The sequence below is a fragment of the Phoenix dactylifera genome, chromosome 5, assembly GCF_009389715.1.
Source record: "Phoenix dactylifera cultivar Barhee BC4 chromosome 5, palm_55x_up_171113_PBpolish2nd_filt_p, whole genome shotgun sequence".
Lineage (NCBI taxonomy): Eukaryota > Viridiplantae > Streptophyta > Magnoliopsida > Arecales > Arecaceae > Phoenix > Phoenix dactylifera.
In genome coordinates this window covers 12,113,418-12,132,344 of record NC_052396.1, presented here as the reverse complement: position 1 = coordinate 12,132,344, position 18,927 = coordinate 12,113,418, and the positions used below count along the sequence as shown (strand labels likewise).

Here is an 18,927-nt window from a genome sequence, read left to right as displayed (position 1 = left end):
GATATAATAAAAGGTAAAGTTCATGCAGTAATCATGATCTTGTTCTAAGACAAATTATTTACTATTTTAGAAAAAAACTAACATCTTTTAATTAGAAAAGAAATCTGATCTTAATTGAAAAAGGATGACCATATTAATATAAATGGAGAACTTGAGTAATGATTTATAGAAAACTACTAGAAACAAAAGGTGATCAGAAACTTACTTTCATTTTTTATTTTATTATTATTTTTGAGAGTTCCATGTAAGTAGATAAAAGATATTTTTTTATCTCTAATTGGATCAAGTTAGTATCAGAGCCTAAGATTTTATCTATGGAGCTCTGATGTATGATCCAAACTTACAAGCACTAAAGTAAATGGGAGAACAACTTTCAATGCTTCAAGCACATTAAAAAAACAAAGACAAGGATAATGGCTTCTACCTTGGAAGATAGAGGGTGATTACTAAGAGGGAATGACAAGGTGATTATCTTAGCCTCAAATGTTGGATAATGTAGTTCTTTGATCATTGTGCGCAAATAGTTTGACAAATTTGACTTCAAAGTTGGAATTGTTATTTTTATTGAAAGAAACATAATGTGAAGGCTAAAATCCCAAATAAAGACTATATCATCAACTTTCAGCTAAACCAAATGAATTTTAGATATAATGGGATCTGGCATGAATAATCAAATAATTATATATTATACTTTGATAATGTAAATAAAATAGTTAGTTTCAAACTTAGAATAATTTATCTTATTATGAACTAACCTCAAGGTTGAAATACGTAAACCACAAGTGCCTTAAGTTAGAGATTATTCTTTAAGCCCCCCAATCAGTGCTATCGGCGCTACTAGTCTAGGGTTGTCATGCAACTAGCCATAGGGCCGGGATGCAAATGGATTGGACTAGATTAGCCGAATAAAGGCTGATCCATGTCCTTTTTTTTTTTAATCAGACGATTCATGTGAAAGGTGGAGAATATTTGCACATAATGACACACAATGATAGCATTTACCAAGCCAACGATATGCCAAGAACAAACGATAGTAAAAAATATATGCATTTAGTTTTATTATGACATGTAAATATATTATAAAGAAAACAACAACTATACCATCGTAGTGGATTATTAGCAAACTATTTGGTATATCATTTAACAACAACATGCAACTTATCATCAACTACGTGAAAGGATGACCAAGTACGACTAACTACTACACAACATAAGGACTTCTTAAAATTCGATGAGGACTAAGATGAAAAAAAGGCATTTTTAATAGTTATAATAAGTTTACTTCAGATCAAGTATCATTTGATTCATCCCACATTTTCAAATCCAAGCATGATCCATAAAAAATTTGGTTTGGACTGGATTAGCTGGTTTTCTGATTGGTTTTAAATATAAAATGGATCGATCCAATCCACTGAAAGTTGTAGAAGTATAACCATGAACAGGGATGTCAACCTACCTCAAGCACGTCATGTATGGGCGTAAAAGTAGACTTCTAAAACTTTTGTGTGTCACAGTCTCAATCTAAATAATAGTCTATCTGGCGTAGACATATAGGACCCAACTTGATTATATAATCCACATGAGGTTCGAGACTGATTTTATGGATTCATCTTGATCTATTTCGAACCCAACAATTTTTTTAATAATTTAGGATTTATTGCTCCCTTTACGCTCTTCATATTTCTTCTAACATTTATTAAATATATTTTAGAACCATGTTACTAGTGACTTGTTTTGAGTGTACAAAGGGAATTGATGTTTTCTAAAACCGTAATATGTAATAGGTAGGGCATGAATGTGTATATATACTAGGATTTGACCCATTGATCTATTGGATTTTGTGAACATTTCAGGCCCAGTTGCATGATTCAGCTGAAAATTTTATGGAATTCGTGGGTTGAGCCAGTACAACTAGCAAAATCATAGGATTACAGGTTGAGATAGACCTATATTCTTAAATACCCATAAATAGCTTTGACGTAGGTTGCCCAAATCCCATAGATAAGGCATGCATCTTTTTTTTTTCTCGCTATAGGATTTGGATCAACTTACTTGAAAACTACTTATAGGTATTTATGAATATAAGTCTAGCCCAGTCTGTAATCTTATATTTTTGCTGCTTGTACTGGCTCAACCCATGAATCCCGTACAATTTTAAGCCTGTTCATCCAAATAGGTCTTTTCAAATCGGAACTCGCATACTGAGCCAACTCGGTTCTTGGATGGATAAGGCTTGGGCGATACTTATTGACTGAAACACTTGCAGATCCTGGTTTGACTTACTAGGTATTCGAACCCAACCTGACATGACCCAACCCATAACCATGTATGGATCCGGTCAAGTCACAATTGGGCCAGGTTCAGACTTTATCTTTTCACTTTAAGCAAGCAACACGGAGTTAAAACTTGGCCCATAAAACATATGGCATCTGCGGTTCATAGTGCCTATAGAAATCTGACAGTGGAATAGAAGCTATAGAAGGAAATCAGGATAGTGAGAAAGGGGAAGGCCTAGAGAGGTTTGGATCATTAGAGTTTGAGGATGCCCTACCTTTGGGATTCAGACAGCCCACTCCAAAGTTGCACCTAGGTATTTATGAATATGGGCCTAGCCCAATCTATAATCATATGATTTTGATGGCTAAACTGGCCCAACCCACGAATCCTATAAAATTTTCAGCCCAATCATCCAAACAAACCCTTCCAAATCTAGACTGAATACTAATTCAACTTGATTCTTAGATGGATAAGATGTGGGCAATAGTCATCGATTGAAACACCTACAGGTTCTAGTCTAGCGTACCAAGTATTCGAATCCAACCCAACTTGACCCATAACCATGTATGGGTCCGGTGAGGTCAGAATTGGGCCAAGTTTGGATATGATCTTTTCACTTGTAAGCAAACATCATGGAGTTGAAGCTTGGCTTATAAAACATATGACATTTGTGGTTCACAGTGCCCATGAAAATCCGAAGGTGGAATAGAAACTAGAGAAGAAAATTAGGACGGTGAGAAAGAGGGAGGGCAAGAGAGGTTGGGATCATTAGGGTTTGAGGATGCCCTACCTATAGGATTTGGGCGGCCCACTCTAAAGCTACTCCTAGATGTTTATGAATATAGGCCAAGCCTAACTTATAATCCTATGATCTTACTAATTGTACTAGCCCAACCCACTCATCCTATAGGATTTTCGGCCTAATCATCCAAATAGGCCCTTCCAAATTTGGGCCCAAATACCGACCTAACTTGGTTCTTGGATGGATAAGGTGTGGGCAATACTTACCGATTGAAACACTTATATGTTCTGGTCCAACTTACCAGGTATCCAAACCTAACCCGATCTCGACCTGTAACCATGCATGGATTTGGTCAGGTTGCAATTGAGCCATATTCGAACTTGATCTTTTCATTCGAAAGCAAGCACCACGGAGTTGAAACTTGTCTCATAAAACATACGGAATCTGCGGTTCATGGTGCCCATGGAAATCTGAAGGCAGAATAGAAGCAAGAGGAGGAAATCATGATGGTGAGAAAGGGGGAGGCCTAGAGAGGTTTGGATCGTTAGGGTTCTAGGATGCCCTACCTATGGAATTTGGGTGGTACACTTGAAAGCTACTCCTGGGTATTCATGAATATAGACATTCCAACCTGCATCCTATAATTTTGCTAGTTATACGGACCTAAACCACGAATTTCATAGAATTTTCAGCCCAATTATCCAAACAGACACTTCCGAATCTGGACCCAAATATCGATCCGTCTCGGTTCTTGGATGGATAAGGTGTGGGCAATACCCATCAACTGAAACACTTACAGGTTCTAGTCCGACTTACTAGGTATCCAAATCCAACCCAACCCAACCTATAACCATGTATGGGTTCTCTCATGTTACAATGGGCCAAGTTCAGGCATGATCTTTTCACTTGTAAGCGAGCAACATAGAGTTGAAGCTTGGCTCATAAAACATACGATATCTGTGGTTCATAGTGCCCACAGAAGTTCGAAGGCTGAATAGAAGCCAAGAAGGAAATCAAGATGGTGAGAAAGGGGAAGGCTAAGAGAGGTTGGGACCATTAGGATTTAGGGATACCTTACCTATGTGATCCTGGATATTTATGAATATAGGCTTAGCCCAATTTATAATCATATAATTTTACTGGTTGTACTAGCCTAACTCACAGATTTTATAGAATTTTCAGTTTAATCATCCAAATAGACCCTTCCAAATCTGAACTTGAATACCGGCCCAACTCGGTTCTTGGATGGATAATGCTTGAGCAATAGTTATCGGCTGAAATATTTCCACGTTCTGGTCGGACTTATTGGGTTTCCAAATCCAACCCAACCTGTAACCATTTGCAGGTCGGATCAGGTTACAATTGGGCACCTCATCTTTTCACCCGTAAGCGGGCGGTACGGAGTTCGAAGCTTGGCCTATAAAGCATACAGCATCTGCGATTCACGGTGCCCACGGAAATCCGAAGGCGGAATAGAAGCCAGAGGAGGAAATCACGACGGTGAGAAAGGGGGAGGCCGGGAGAGGTTGGGATCGTTAGGGTTTGAGGGGAGGGGGAGGGGAAGGGGAAGAGGAAGGCATGGCGAACCAGGGAGCCAAGAAGAGGAAGGAGGAGAACAGGAAGCACATGGCCATGCTCCTTCGCGTCATCATCGCCTCCAACGTACGCTCCTCTCCCCAATCCCTAAATTCACCCCTTTTTTTTCCTTTTATTAGTCATCATGGTTTGAGATAATTGTCTTGAGTAGTTGAATTGTTATTATTAATTGGTAAAAAGACTTCAATCTTACGGTGGATTTGCTCGTTTTTTCGTTTGGTTAAATTACGAGTAATATCTGTATATTTTGCCGGTATTGTCCCCATGTAACTGTTTTGGATCTTAAAGTTGGAGTCTTTGAGGCGTTGTTGCTGTTGGAATGTGTTGAACCTCGCTTTGAATCATTCAAACTTCAAAAGGTTGAGAATTAATCGATTTTGTTACTGTTAATTGATAAAAGGACCATATTTTGCTACCGATTGTTTTTGTCTGGTCCTCTTTCTTTTCGGTTAAGTTCGAGTACTAGCAGTAAATTTGCTGGTATTGTCCACAGGTCTACTGTTTTAGATCTCAAAGTTGGAATCTTAAGGCTCTCTGGCTGTTCTAATGTGCTGAACCTCGATTTGAATCATTCAAACTTCAAATGGTTGAGAATTACTCGATTTTGGATATTTTTCCGTAATTTGCCCACCCCCTCCACAAGTGGGAGTGGTTTCATCATACCTTGTTGCAGACCCGTCATGTTAGAATTGCAATTAATTCTGTAAGGTGCTGAAAAGAAAATTCGGATCTGGGCTGAACTGATATTTCATTTTACAAACTGAAAACAAGAGCAAATAAATAGGTCTTTTGAGAGGTTCAAGAGAATGTAATTGGATCAAATTGAGGAGAAATGGCAGTTGAGAGAGAAATGAGACAAAGGAAACCTCTAAAATAATAATTAATTCAAAATAAACCATAGATAGGACAAATTTGTCACTCTCCATGTAACTGTCGTACTGTATCTGTGATGCAGAAATTCCTAAAACTATATTTTCTGACCATAAAGGGTCTCCTGTCCTACACATGATGAATTTAAAACTTGAAATTGCAGAATATGACTCAAGATTGGACTCTTTGTGGACCTACTTAACCAGAACTTCATTTTCCTAAGCCATTTGCTCTCCTGAAAATTTGTATTTTTTGGAAACCTCTAGAGAGAGCCATTAAAATCATTATGGAGCATGATTAAATCACTTAAAAACATTTTCTAGCCCAAGTAGACCTAAAGTAGGACTTGTTGACACTGGTAATAAGATTCAAAAATGATTAGGGGAAAAATCCTGAAAAATTAATATGAAATTTGCTAAACTGTTATAAAATACAAGCCTGAAAGATGAAGTTTACATGTATAATTCTGCAATCTAACTCTGTTATACCCATGCCTTGACAAAATCTGGATCAGAAACACTCTTGATCTAGTTTCAGCAACACAGGCATCATATTGGGTTTGTTGCTGAGATGTTTCCATTTTATATTGTTTAGGAAATAATTTTATGGAATTTAAACATTCTCAGAAATTAGTAAATGTTAATATTGTTTACATGAGACTCAGTCTTATAGAAGAACATAATATCCGTCTTCACATGCTTGTCGATGAATCATATATCTACTAGAATTTCACCCTTGAATAAGCAAATTTTTTCTGCCAAAACATCCTTTGATGATAAATCTTGGAAAATGGAGTGGATGGAAAGGTTCTTGGTAGGATGGGTTTTCTATTGATCAGGAAGTGGAGTTCTTAAATACTTATCTTATCATGTTGGGAGTGAAATGAGGATTGGAGAGATGATAATTACAATGAATTTTTAGGTCCAAGAAAAAGGGATTACCTGGATATTCTCTTATTTTAAACTCCCAGACATAGTCAATTATAGAGTTCCAACAAGTCTTTGTGAAAATGGTTGTGTTGGTTTATGTAAAAGAATAAAAACCTTTAGAACATATGTTTGCCTTGCTCCACTAGTTGGCTGGGTCCTTGAAAAGAAACTAGTACTCAAGAAAAAGAAATCCACTATCACTTGAGAATAGTTATTTGCGACAACATTGAAGAAGACACAATGGAAAAATTTTCAAGCATTTTTAGAGAGTCAAACATTTTCTAAACAAGGTACTTGATCTTGGGTTGCATTACGGACCTTCAATTGCATCATCTTGAGAACACAATGACAGACTTCTTTTAGGGTGAGTTTCCAAACTCCATTTTAGACTGTTAAAATTTGACTCCCTATTATGTGCGTATTGTAAATGTTTTTTTTTTTTTTTTGTTAAAAAAATGCTGCAGTCCTTATTAGGACATCTCAGCTGCAAAAGGTTCTTCACTCCCAGTTTCAGTTGTGTTATCTTCCATGACAAGGCTGTCTACATAAAAGGTCCTACCATTCCATGTTAGCCCAGCAAAATCACTATTTGGAGCCAATTATCCCCAACTTTATATGATAACAAGAGTCAACCACACCATGTTCAGCTTTCCAAGCACAAACAACATGCTTTGGATTTTGGAATAGTAAATTTGGACATAAAAGGAAAAGGCACAACAATTTTGCTATAATATCTTGTTCTGGGATGATTCTAAGATGATTTTATTAAGTACTGTTTGTCAAAGGTTTATAAATAATCTGGTCTTCACCCTAGCAGGTAAATATATAGCCCTAACCAGGACTTAAATTGCAAACTTTGCTCTAGTTACAGGACGAGGGAGATCCCACTCTACATTATTACAATAACTTGGCACAATCTCCTGCAAAATTCAATTTACTACCATTGTTAATGGGCCTACTAAATGGCCCATATACAACAACCAAAAAATAACGAAGTTTTTCTTTTCCATGTCTAACATAATTTGTTGTAACTTTGGCAGTTGGTGAGTCACAACCTATCAATAATTTTCTAGACTGAGGAATCCTTTGACTTACTTTTGGCTCTCCAGATATCATTCTAATTTGGATGATTTATCTGCATCCACACCACCCAAAGGATTTTAGCAATTACTAGTTACTCTCAGTGGATGTCATAATGTAGCATCCTCAATGATGTCCTTCAAGTTTTAACCCACAGGCCTCATTCCCCTTTTTAAACACCTTATTTCTAGCTCTGAGGAAATGCAGACCTTTCGTCACAAGTAACAGTTCAAAAGAAATTCCTTAAACAGGATTCAACCTGCAAAAGGATGGAGCAAGTTGATCTGAAAATAGAGATCCAATGCATTCATAGAACTAGCTGGCAAAGATTTACTGATTTCAATTTCAGCTGTGGTTGAAAGAGTTCGTAAACTAATGCACCACCCTTCTCAACAATTTGTCAACCATAGGGCTACAGAGGAGCGGAGAGTGAATTCTGATTTTACAAGGTGGCAGGCTAGCTTGAACAACCATCTCAAGTATTTTTTGCTCTAATTATTATTTGCTTGAATGTTCATTTGTCGAACTAGGATGATCTGCCGTTGGCATATGTAGTCTCTTTTCCCTAAGATGTTGATGACACTATCTGCATTAAGGCTGTCTTTGGATGTTCAATTCCCCTACTTGTTTAATATCTCCACTATAAGGGAGCACTGCTAGATAGAGAAGATTGAGGAGTTAAAGAGGTGGATGAAATGGGAGGGTGTTGTTTATCCTTATAATATGAAGATATCAGAACGCTTTTGAAAGGTGGTTTCCAGTATCTTAAAAAATTGCAATGACGGGGTTAAAGTCACCTTCATGCTCTGTAACTAGCCACCCTTTCAATAGCACTTTCTACCCTGTATGAGGTGATATCACAGACATAGTGTTGGGGTATCCAAATAGGCCCTAAAATCTCATGGTGTTATCCTATCCCCTCCATGTAATTGCATGAAGAGAACGCAAAGAACAATTAAAATAACAAGCAATTTAAGGCAGCACGAAAACAATTGATGTCAAGCATATCAATCAGTTGTATTTTGCATATGTTATCAAGCAGACATAAGTAGACCTACTTAACCTTATGTCAAAGTAATAGTAGAAACGAGGTTCTGGAGATCTTCCACTTAAGCGCTGTCATGTTCTATTCTGTAACTTAGACATGAAAAGAATGCATATTCCTAATTCAAAATAGAATATTCTGATTCTACACCTTTTCTGCTGTTACTAATTATATCAGATCATCAATTTACTTTCAACTTGAAGTAGCATGCACGGAGGCATGTCTTTTGGGAAAATTTCTGATCTGTCTTTGGTGACTGGTTCTGCTGTCATCATCTCAATTCTAATGATTGAATTCTGGTTCTACATATAGTACATACTAGTAGATTCATCTGAAATGATTCCATGTCAACCTACAAAGAGGGTATAATTATGGTTCCATATTATCTTCATTTACAACATGATTGCCAAAATGGCACAAAGTAGTTTCTGATCATAGTTTAGAAAGATGAATTGATTAAGATGGGTCAGTATAATTATTGCAATGAAACCAGAATGCCATTTTATGGTATAGGCTTGTTATTACTCGGTTCCAAAAGTTTATGAGAAGACCTAAAGGAATAGTTCAATGGCTGTGCTTCAACAAGGAAGTGATGGCTAAACCAAATAATGCAACTTCTTATGGAATTGTTGGCACAATGAGCTTCATAACATTACATGGTTTGTTGACATCTGTTACAAAGGATACAATAAAATAATGTGAATTAGATAATACGCAAGTTCTAAAACGTTTTTCTATGGTTTCTTTGTTTGGTTGACTAACTATATGGTGAACGAAAACATACTTATGGATCTGACTTGGCAAATCAATAGGATGTGGTTTCTTTTTGTTAGTAAACAATTTGTTTCTTGTTTTTGATATCTAACCTGTTGAAGAAACCTGCTAACCTGTCAGCTTCTTGTAGACTAATTAGTATTTCTGCTTTTTTCTTTTTTTGTAGTTGGTAAGGACTAGTAGTATTATTTATTTTTTCGAATAATAGGAAGTCATGTGACATGTCATTGTGCAGGTTATATATGTCTTGGTGAGAATGCTTATATTTTATTCAACTTTCACTTGGAAGCATTGGGTTGGTCTACTCATAACATCAGTTGCCTATGGAGTTTCATATCAACAACTTGCTAATATGGCAAAGCCAACATACTCTAATGATGGTGAACTCCTAGATGGTGGGTATGACATGACCACTGGTGGAGTCTGTGGGTATGCCTACAATTCTTTCTCCGGATAAACATTATGCTTTATATTTCTTGAATACTTTATCATCGAGACTGACTTGCATAGCTTTAATACAGTATTTCTATTGGAAGAATTTAGTGTCCGGTGGCTATTTTCGCAAAAAAAAAAATCATTGTCTTTATGAAATTCAAACTATTTAAAGAAGAAGCTTGCAGTCTCAAAAAGATTATTAAGTTACTAATGCGACAAAAACTAATAATTCTCAGGCCGATATGTATCCTTAATTCAATTACAACATATTCTTTTAGTTGTGATCTGAAAGTTTTTCCTGTTTCTCTAGATTAAAAACTGTTTTTGTTAAAGAATCCTTTTGATGGATAACTATTTTTTTCACCTGCTGTAAATATACTTTAGAAAGAAAGTTGTAGCTTACCAACCTTTTTCTGATTTCACAATTTGGTCCACTATGTATGTAGTGAATGGAAATAACAGTTTTTAGTAAATTTTTTTTTTTTTTTACTTTCTTATTTGATTTTTTCCCTGTAGCATTTTGCATAGGGCTAATGGTGTTTAGTATAACACAAGGAACTAACTATATAGAGACCTAATGTGTAGTTCAGAAGTCAGAATTGAGCTTTCAACTTATTCTCTTTTTGTTCTACTGATTTTTCGCATAAGAAATCTTTACCAAGTGAGCATCTGATCATCCTAATTCCAAAATTTATATTCCATCACTTAGAGTTCAATTAAAATCTTATCCCATATTTGGTTAATTCATGCCTATTAACAAACCAGCTGCTCGCAAAAGTTAAGATGGTAGGGAATAGGTCAAACAATGTTTATCGGACTTAACAGCCACCCTAGCATTCAGCAGCGACCGCATATGTAGAGGGATGAGCCGATGACAACCAGGTTAATTCAATACATCGAACCGGAGGGGATTTAAATCCACTACCTCCAATAACCTTTGCTCTGATACCGTGTTAATTAACCACTTGATCCCTAAATGTTAAGTTGTTAGGGAGTGAGTCGACGATGCATATCATTCTTAACAATGCCAATTCAGTTAGACCTTGTCTGTAACATCTTGATTTTGAGTGTTGATGTCTATTATACTGCATCAAAATATGGTATGAGTTTCTGGCATTACTTGGTGGTGTTATTCCAATTAAGATGAATGATAGAAGAAGTAGTTCCATTTCCTTTAAATTAAAGCAGGGAACTAGATCTCTATATTCACTTGGGACCAGGGTCTTGACCATTACTTCAGACTGGAACCCAACTTCATATGTAAGAATTGGCCAATTAAACCTAAACTAGCTTAGTTCTTGTTTCAATTAGAAGCACGATAGTTAATTTTATTGTTCCCATCTTCAACCTTGTACTCTGATAGCATTTAAACCCTCCAGTTCCTAGCCTTCCACAGTGACTTAAAAGCCAATCAACCACAGTTCCTAGCATTTAAACCCTCCAGTTCCTTGCGCTGCCCTCAAGCCCTTTTCTGTTTCACCTTGTATGCTAAAATGTTTTTTAGATGGAGCATGCCACATTGGATACTCAAACAATTTTGTTTTAATGCAATAACCATAATGACAGCCAATAGTCAACTGGCTCCTTCCATCTTTCTGAAACATTATCTAGCAGTTCATTTAACTATTTCATAAGCACACTTTAGTCTTATATTATAATATAAACAATTTCTACACCATAATACAAACACGCTGCAGTCCATAGGTGCACTTATTAGCCTCAGGTAACACCAGATTCCCGATAGGCATCAACTTCTAGGTATCTAAGAGTTTAAGTTGCTGCTAAGGATTCTAGAAGTTTCTTAAGTTGGTGTTAGGCTTGATGTTGTGGCTTATCTTTATTACTTTGCCTTATTTAGACAATTCTGTAGCAAAACATCTCTTTCATTGAACCTTGACATTATGTGTTTGTATAGGTGGTTGGCTAGTAGCTTACTTTTCAAAAATTACAAATTCTCTAGTTACTGCTTTTTTCTGTCTGCCAGAGTAAGAATGCAACATAGCACACTTTAAAACCGTGTCCAGCTCTTCTTTTAATTACAAAATGTCTATTGTTTCTTTTAACGAACTTTCTAGTGTGTCATAAATATCAGTCCTTTTTTTAAAAAAAATTACTGGAAAAGATTATGTCGTTAGTTTCTTGAATTTCTTCATCCAATGAATGCAGTGACCCATATCAGACCTTGCTGTCCTTTTTCTTGATCTAGACTCTTTCCATTTTGATTTTTGGGAAAGTTGCTTAGTTGTGTTAGGCTTGAACATGATGGATTTTCTTTGCTGCCTATTGATATTATAGGTTTCTTGTTAGACCTTTTCCCAAAGCTTCCTTGGCCATAAAAGCCACACATGTTTACAGAAAGTTGGTGCTAGGTTGATAGCCATGTAGAAATTTGTGGAATTTTGGTGGATCCTCTTACCCATAAAGCTATTGTTAGAATATATCTTGTTGTTTAAGATTGAGTGATGCAGCCATGTATTGAGTATTGTTTGTTACATATTAAAGGATGAGCTGAAATGCACATACATCTTCGTGGACATCCAGATTGATACATTTTGGGGTGGGAGAGGACCAAAAAGTTTTTGGAACCTTTGATTTGACTTCTAGTCTATATATTTTCTTCAGATGAATGTACTTGCCACCCAAAATTATGATCTGAGATTCTGAATATCTGAAAGAATTTTAAATTTTATGGAAGCCATTTTCTGGAATGGTATTTTTTATGCATTGTTCATTGTTCGGTACAAGGAATGATGAGGTTTATCTTTTTCAATCTACTTTCCAGAGTTGCAGTTAGACTTGAACCTCTTTCTGACCATGGCTGGTTTTAGCTGGGCTATGTCAGATTAGGATAGGTTCCCAATCCTTTACTTTTGGGAGGGACCCTCACAAATCTGTAAAGTGGTTCGTGAGCAAGAGGCTTTCTAAAAAGCCATTATGTGCTCATTATGCCATATTTTTCTTTTTTCTGTAATGTAACTTGTAGAAAACCTAGGCCAGGTTTCCCTTCTAACCCCTTTCTTCTTCTTTTCATCTCCTTATCTCTCCTCTTTAATTATTCTGGCATATTTTCATCTCCATATCTTGTTGTTATGCTCTTATTCTTGCATTATGTTTGATCTCAAGAAAAAATAGATTAAGACCAGCCCAGATCTTGTCGGCCTGCCTAGACTTCTGGCTTTGCTTCTTCTCTTACCTCATAGAACCTAAAACACACTTGCCTACATATAGCTATTTGATATTTCTCATCTGTACGAGATCTGCATCCACCTTTCAGACCCTAAATCCTCTAGGTTCACCTTCCTAAAATTTATTCCATTGAACCTCTGCTGGAGACCTCTAGATCACCTTCATAAAATTTATTCTCATTCTAAACCCTTCATTCCACAAACTTTCTTACTTCTGTCCTGTTTCCTGGAAATTTACAAGAAGTAACTAATTTGGTTTGATCCTGGGTTTCTCACATTCAATACGCCCTCCGAGTCTTACACATGAAGATCTCCTTTCATCGAGGTTAATATGGAGCTTGCAATAAAAAAATATAAAGGCATAATTAGTTGACATAAAACAGCATGTCCAATGTAGTTTGGATTCTATCATATATGAGGTATTTTCATTGAAGTATTTACTCATCCTTTTATTATATGATTTCTCTTGCTTCACTGTATGGTGTGTGTGGTTGCAGATATCTGCATGATGTGATCTACATAACAAGTTTTGTACAACTGACGTCCATTATCTCTGGTAAATTTTGGTGGACTTATTTAGTGGTAAGATCCAAAGACCATCTTAATATTTCTTAATTATCTGGCAGTTAGTATATGCTGATTTTCTGCACCGTAATTGGTGTATGTTGACATTTCTAGTCTTAAACTCTGTATGTCATTTACAAAAAAAATTGCTTTCTTGATCCCCCTATGTCATTGATTAACCATTTGATTGCCCATCATCCGTTACACATTTCTTACAAAAATCTAGCAACTGGTTGAATAGCCTGTGGATGTCTGGAAGAGGTTCAGGTTGATGGGCTTGTTCCTATCTGCCGAGTTCAAATTCCCGGATTTTTGCATAGCAGAAAATATGTGCTTTTTTGAACGTAAACCTATTCTTTCTTTTACAATGTTTTAGAAAGTAAGGAAACATGTACTGTGGCTGACTACATTACTGACAAGATCATATATAAGCGCCATTGCGCACAAACTACAAAGATATTTAGATGAATAATTACTCGGGACTGCTGTTCAGCTTTCTGAATATCCATCCTGGTCTACAGATACCTGCATTTGGTGCATACAAGGTTTCTGGTTTATTAAAAGGAATTTTTGGAGGTTCGGAGGTATGAGACACCTAACTTGGCATAATCTTTTAGTATGTATCTTTAGAGCATAATATGTTAGATGATTTTAGTTTTCCATGTGCGATGCAGGTGGGTGTGGAGGATGAGAAGAGCCGGAAGAAAAGGGAAAAGATGGAGAAGAAGGCTTCCAGAAGCAAAATTATTAGAACAAGGAATAGGTGATATCATTTATGGAATAGGACCTTGTTTGGTTAAGTTTATGCAGAAGGAAAACTTCCAAGGTCCCTAAAGGCTTATGAAAGTCGGGTAGGGTTCCCCTGAAGATGAGATGATATGTGAGCTGTTTATACTTCTTGTAAACCATAAAATCATCATCCATTAGTGCTGAGATCAAGCTAGCAGGGTGTAGTTTCTTTATTGAAGTGATGCGACTGTTTGAGACTTCAATTATTTAATCGCTTTCATCTTCTTAATGGAGTTTGGAAAGATTATTAATGCCTGTATTAGCATCAAATTCTTATACCTTGGTAGAGAATGTACTGGTATAATATTGGGTCTCAAGCAATCTTGGTTGGAATAGATGCCTCTTGAAGTTGTGGTTTAGACTATAAAAGAGATATATAAACAAGATAATCTCCTCGTTAGCATGATGCTATATTGTACTATGATCTAATTATCAAAACCTAGTGAGTTTAAATCTATCTATATTTGCATCATGTTTTAACAGTTTGAATGCTCAATTTGAATGGTCTGTTTTCTGGAGTCTGGACAAGCTGAAATTTTGACATTTGACCATTTATATAAGCTGCTCATGATAGGAGGGGTTGGTTTATGATGGATCAACTGCCCTTGGAACCCAGATGGTGTCGCCGGACGAAACGTTGCACTCGGGTTTCCCCTGCAGTTGCAGTTAATATACGGTTAAGTGCATCCTTCATTATGCAACTTGATTAGTCATTTCGGACTACAGTAGGTGGGTATAGCATGTACTGCAGTTGGGTATATTATAGATAAATTCATAGGTCATTCTTTATATCATGTAACTGTATCATAGTCTAAACATTGCTTATAGATATTCGTGCTATGGTCACTTTATATTCATGATATATTTTTTAATAGACAAGTTTTATATTTCATATGCCAACTTGATATCTGCTGGTAAGCCCGTGTTTCGTATGGATGCTTTCTGAATGTCAATTTTCTTCAATTCTAGGAGATCATATGTAGCTATCCGAGAACTTTTAGAATACTTATATCTTTTTCTAAAACATATACATAAATAGATGAAAAAATATTAAATAACATGATAAAATTCATGCTACATAAACTTGTTATTTTTATTAAAAAAATATAGAATTATTTTTTAAATAAAACATGATTTTTATAACATATATGTTGATCTATAATATTTAAGAAAAACATAATATTTTCACCGGCAAACTATACACCTAAAAAATATTATAATTTAAAATTATAATAAGCAGCGGAAGATTTATTTATCTCTTCCATCTTATACCGTCAAGTTTCACTAGGTGAATCTGCTAAAGCTATTTAAAATATTAAAAGCAAATTAGATTTTATTTGATAGCTTTAATAGCATTAAAATAACAAAAAAAAAGGGATGTTTGATCGAGGTGCAGTGGTTTCGAGTGGTTAGGTCTAAATAATTTGATTAATGAATCATAAATTATGGACTCGATCAAGGCCAAGATCGTTTGTTAAAGTTCATCAACAGTAGGTTTTAGGGACACTCAATAGGGTAGAGGTGATCTATCCGACAGACTGCCCGAATACTAGGGTGGTTCAAGACCTCTTTGCAGAGAATAACTCTAGTCCATAGGGCAAGAAGATGGGATCCTTCAGTAGGGTCCATAGGTCTGCTAGAGAGAGAAAGTAGAGAGAGAAGAGAGAAATATGAGAGAGAAATAGAAGGATGGGTCTTCTTTTTTCTCCTCTTTTTTTTTTCTATTTTTTCTTCTTTGACAAAATAGAGGAAGAAGAAGAGAAAGAGGAGAAAGGAAGGGAGTGGTGGTGGTCTAGCAAGGGCGTGGCAGTGGCTTGCGGTGTGGAGCAGCGACGGCGGCGGTCGGCCAGCTAAAATCAGCCCAAAAATAGGGATGATCATGGAGGTTTCTTAGTTCGGTCATTCTCGAGTTCAGTCTGCTTGCTGGCGGTTGGGGCTCTAGCCAGGAGCCAACATAGGGAAGCGGCTGAGAGTTTCGGCGACGAGCACCGGCGGCGGAGATGGCCGAAAAAAAGGAAGAAAAGAGGATAGTGGAGGTGGAATAGGGGAGGGATTTTTCGATCAATTTCCAAGATTTCTTAGGCGGCAATGGTGGTTTAGGACCTTGGGAAGAAAAGAAAGCATAGCAGAGGAAGGCTGGGGATTTACCCTAGCTCCGATGGCAACTTCGACTCCAATTTTTGATGAACGTGAAGTTGGGCAACCGTGAATTCAAAGGGAGAAAAGATAGAGAAGGTCTCAATGATTGTCAGTGGAGGATCGAGGAGCCCTCGGGTCTCCAGCTTCATTCCGGAGTCGTTGGAGAAGAGGAAGACTCCCAACGCTATTGGTCATGTGCAAAATATGTGTAGCCAGCTTGTTGGGCCAAGCATGGGCTGGTCAAGCGGACTAGGCTCGGCCTTCACAATGGCCACAAGGTAACATGAGCTATAGATCAAGTCCAGCAAACTATGAAATTCATGCATATTTTCATATATCATGATTACTTGTCGAGGGATACCGGGGGCATCGGTTTCGTACAAATGAAAAATTGTACTTGTTGCAATGAAATTGATGTGCTTCATGTGAATTGATACAATACATAAGTGTAGTTGTATATTAGGCTGCTTAACCAGTGCGGGTGGATATCAAAATTTCATATGCACTTCATCAGCATCCAATAACATTTTTCTTACTTATCAAAGCACAACTAGATGCAAGTTACAACTTAGAAGTAATTTTTTTTCATCTATGAGAAATTTAAATTTTTGTTTCGTTCAGTATGTTAAATGTTTGAATTAATAAAATCTCTTGTTGGTGAAAGAGAGATGGTTTTAATTTAAGTATTCTATTGAACTTCTAATTGTCCTAGTGCTCAAAAAATGGCTTTATTATTCCCGTCAAATCCCTTTATTCCAGACTCTATAGCTGTATGTTAGAGCATCTTTTACTCTTTTCTTCCTGATGGTATCCATTCTTAGCCTGGCAAGACAAATTTAAAAGGTCCTTAAATATGTCTCTTTAATTGCAACCTATGCTATAAATTATGTCGTTGTAAATAGAGTGCATGAATCTCACTCAATGTCAAAGATCATTTGAATATTAACATTGCAAATCATCACTTGGACATTTGATTTATGAGTAATATAAAATACACTATATTATCGATGTTATATTATGAAGATTTCTATTCTTGTGCATGAAGAAAGGGCTTACCAAAATTTGTACTTTGGTACCCATACTTGGTAATAACCAACCCCGAGTATGGAAATAAAGCAGTTTGAAGTAACAAAAATCTTACAAAGAAAGGAAATTGTATCAGAGTTGTGTGGCTTTATTTCCTTTTTTACAAGTAGGACTAGGGTTAGCACTTTTGACCTAAAACCATAGCTAGCTTGAATTATCATGACATAAATAGATATATGTGAAAAGCTTTTTATAATTAAGTTAAATTTAGATTAGTCATCAACAACCCAATTATAAATAGATTGGGTAAAAATTTCGCCCCAACCCAACTATGGACAAAGCCATAGGACAGTCGACATACTTGCGCATTTATATAAGCATAGACATGGTCATACATATGCATCCAAGCATGGCATGTGCATACATGCACATATACAATTTTTATTAAGCAACAAATTTCCAATTAGTAATAATATTTTATTGATGTTTTATTCTCTATCATTTTATAAATTACTAATTATTCATATTAAACTTTGTTGTTAACTTTTAATCCCTTAACTCCATATGGAACTAAGTTTCAACTTTTACAATTCGGAGAAATTAAGTAAACATTAAGGCTGCATTTAACATTGTTGTCATTTTTATTTCTTAAAAAAATCTAGAAACATAAATTATATTTATATTTTTTCCAAATTTCTGGCCAAAAAAAAAAGGTTTGGTTCACTATTTTTTTATAGAATGGGGGTCTGCGACATGGGCAAGGACAATGGAGAGCCTAACATCAAAGTTAAAGCATTTGAGGAAGTGGTGGAGAAAAAAAAAGTGGGGATGGGGCCGGTTATGTGGTAGGAGATGGGGGATAGGTTGACATTGGGCTCAGAGATAGCCAACAAGGCTCAGAGAGATGATGTGGTTGGATAGAGGTGATAGAGCTAGGATGAAATTAGATAAAAGAAGAGAGGTTGGAAGGAGAAGGGTGAAAACCCACGTCTTAAAAAATTAAAAGTGAAAATTCTTTACTTTCACATTTTTTTTGAAAATAATGGAAGTTGTTAAAAAAAAAGAGGCAGAAACAGAAATAGGGTAACCAAACATATTTTCTACATTGGATTCTATATTCCTGCTTTAAAAAAAAACAAATAAAAAATAGTACCAAATAGGAATCGGCTTTTATTTGGAAACTAATTAAGAAATAGAAATGTGATTTTTTTGATTTTCTTTTTGTACTAATGAAGGAACGTTTTCGAATCTAGAGCGTCATCATGGATTGATTAAATCCTTAAAATCCAATCCCAAACCTCTAGAATGGTTGTAGTTGTGCAATCTGCCTTACCTTAATTAAGAACTAGTTCAAAATTTAAATGATAAGAAAACTATATAGCTAACAATTTATAAAAAAGAGTAAAATGTGGTGGAGAAAATAGTAGAGATAATCAATGGCTCTAGGATTTATCATATTTTCTTATTAATTTAATT

The 18,927-nt window shown here is 36.0% G+C and overlaps 1 protein-coding gene across 1 annotated transcript; it reads left to right on the top strand.

Moving 5' to 3' along the window:
* Nucleotides 1–4,435: 4,435 nt before the first annotated feature.
* LOC103719550 (transmembrane protein 208 homolog) lies at nt 4,436–14,634 on the top strand. The gene is made up of 5 exons (XM_008808846.3): nt 4,436–4,681; nt 9,549–9,742; nt 13,431–13,515; nt 14,019–14,081; nt 14,172–14,634. Exons 1-5 carry the CDS (start codon nt 4,598–4,600, stop codon nt 14,262–14,264), a joined length of 519 nt encoding a protein of 172 aa, XP_008807068.1. The 5' UTR covers nt 4,436–4,597; the 3' UTR covers nt 14,265–14,634.
* Nucleotides 14,635–18,927: the final 4,293 nt, after the last annotated feature.

Coding starts and splice junctions, on each gene's coding strand:
- LOC103719550 (XM_008808846.3), top strand. CDS start 4,598: ATGGCGAACCAGGGAGCCAAGAAGAGGAAGGAGGAGAACAGGAAGCAC. Junction 4,682..9,548: donor GCGTCATCATCGCCTCCAAC/GTACGCTCCTCT, acceptor GTCATTGTGCAG/GTTATATATGTCTTGGTGAG. Junction 14,082..14,171: donor GAATTTTTGGAGGTTCGGAG/GTATGAGACACC, acceptor TGTGCGATGCAG/GTGGGTGTGGAGGATGAGAA.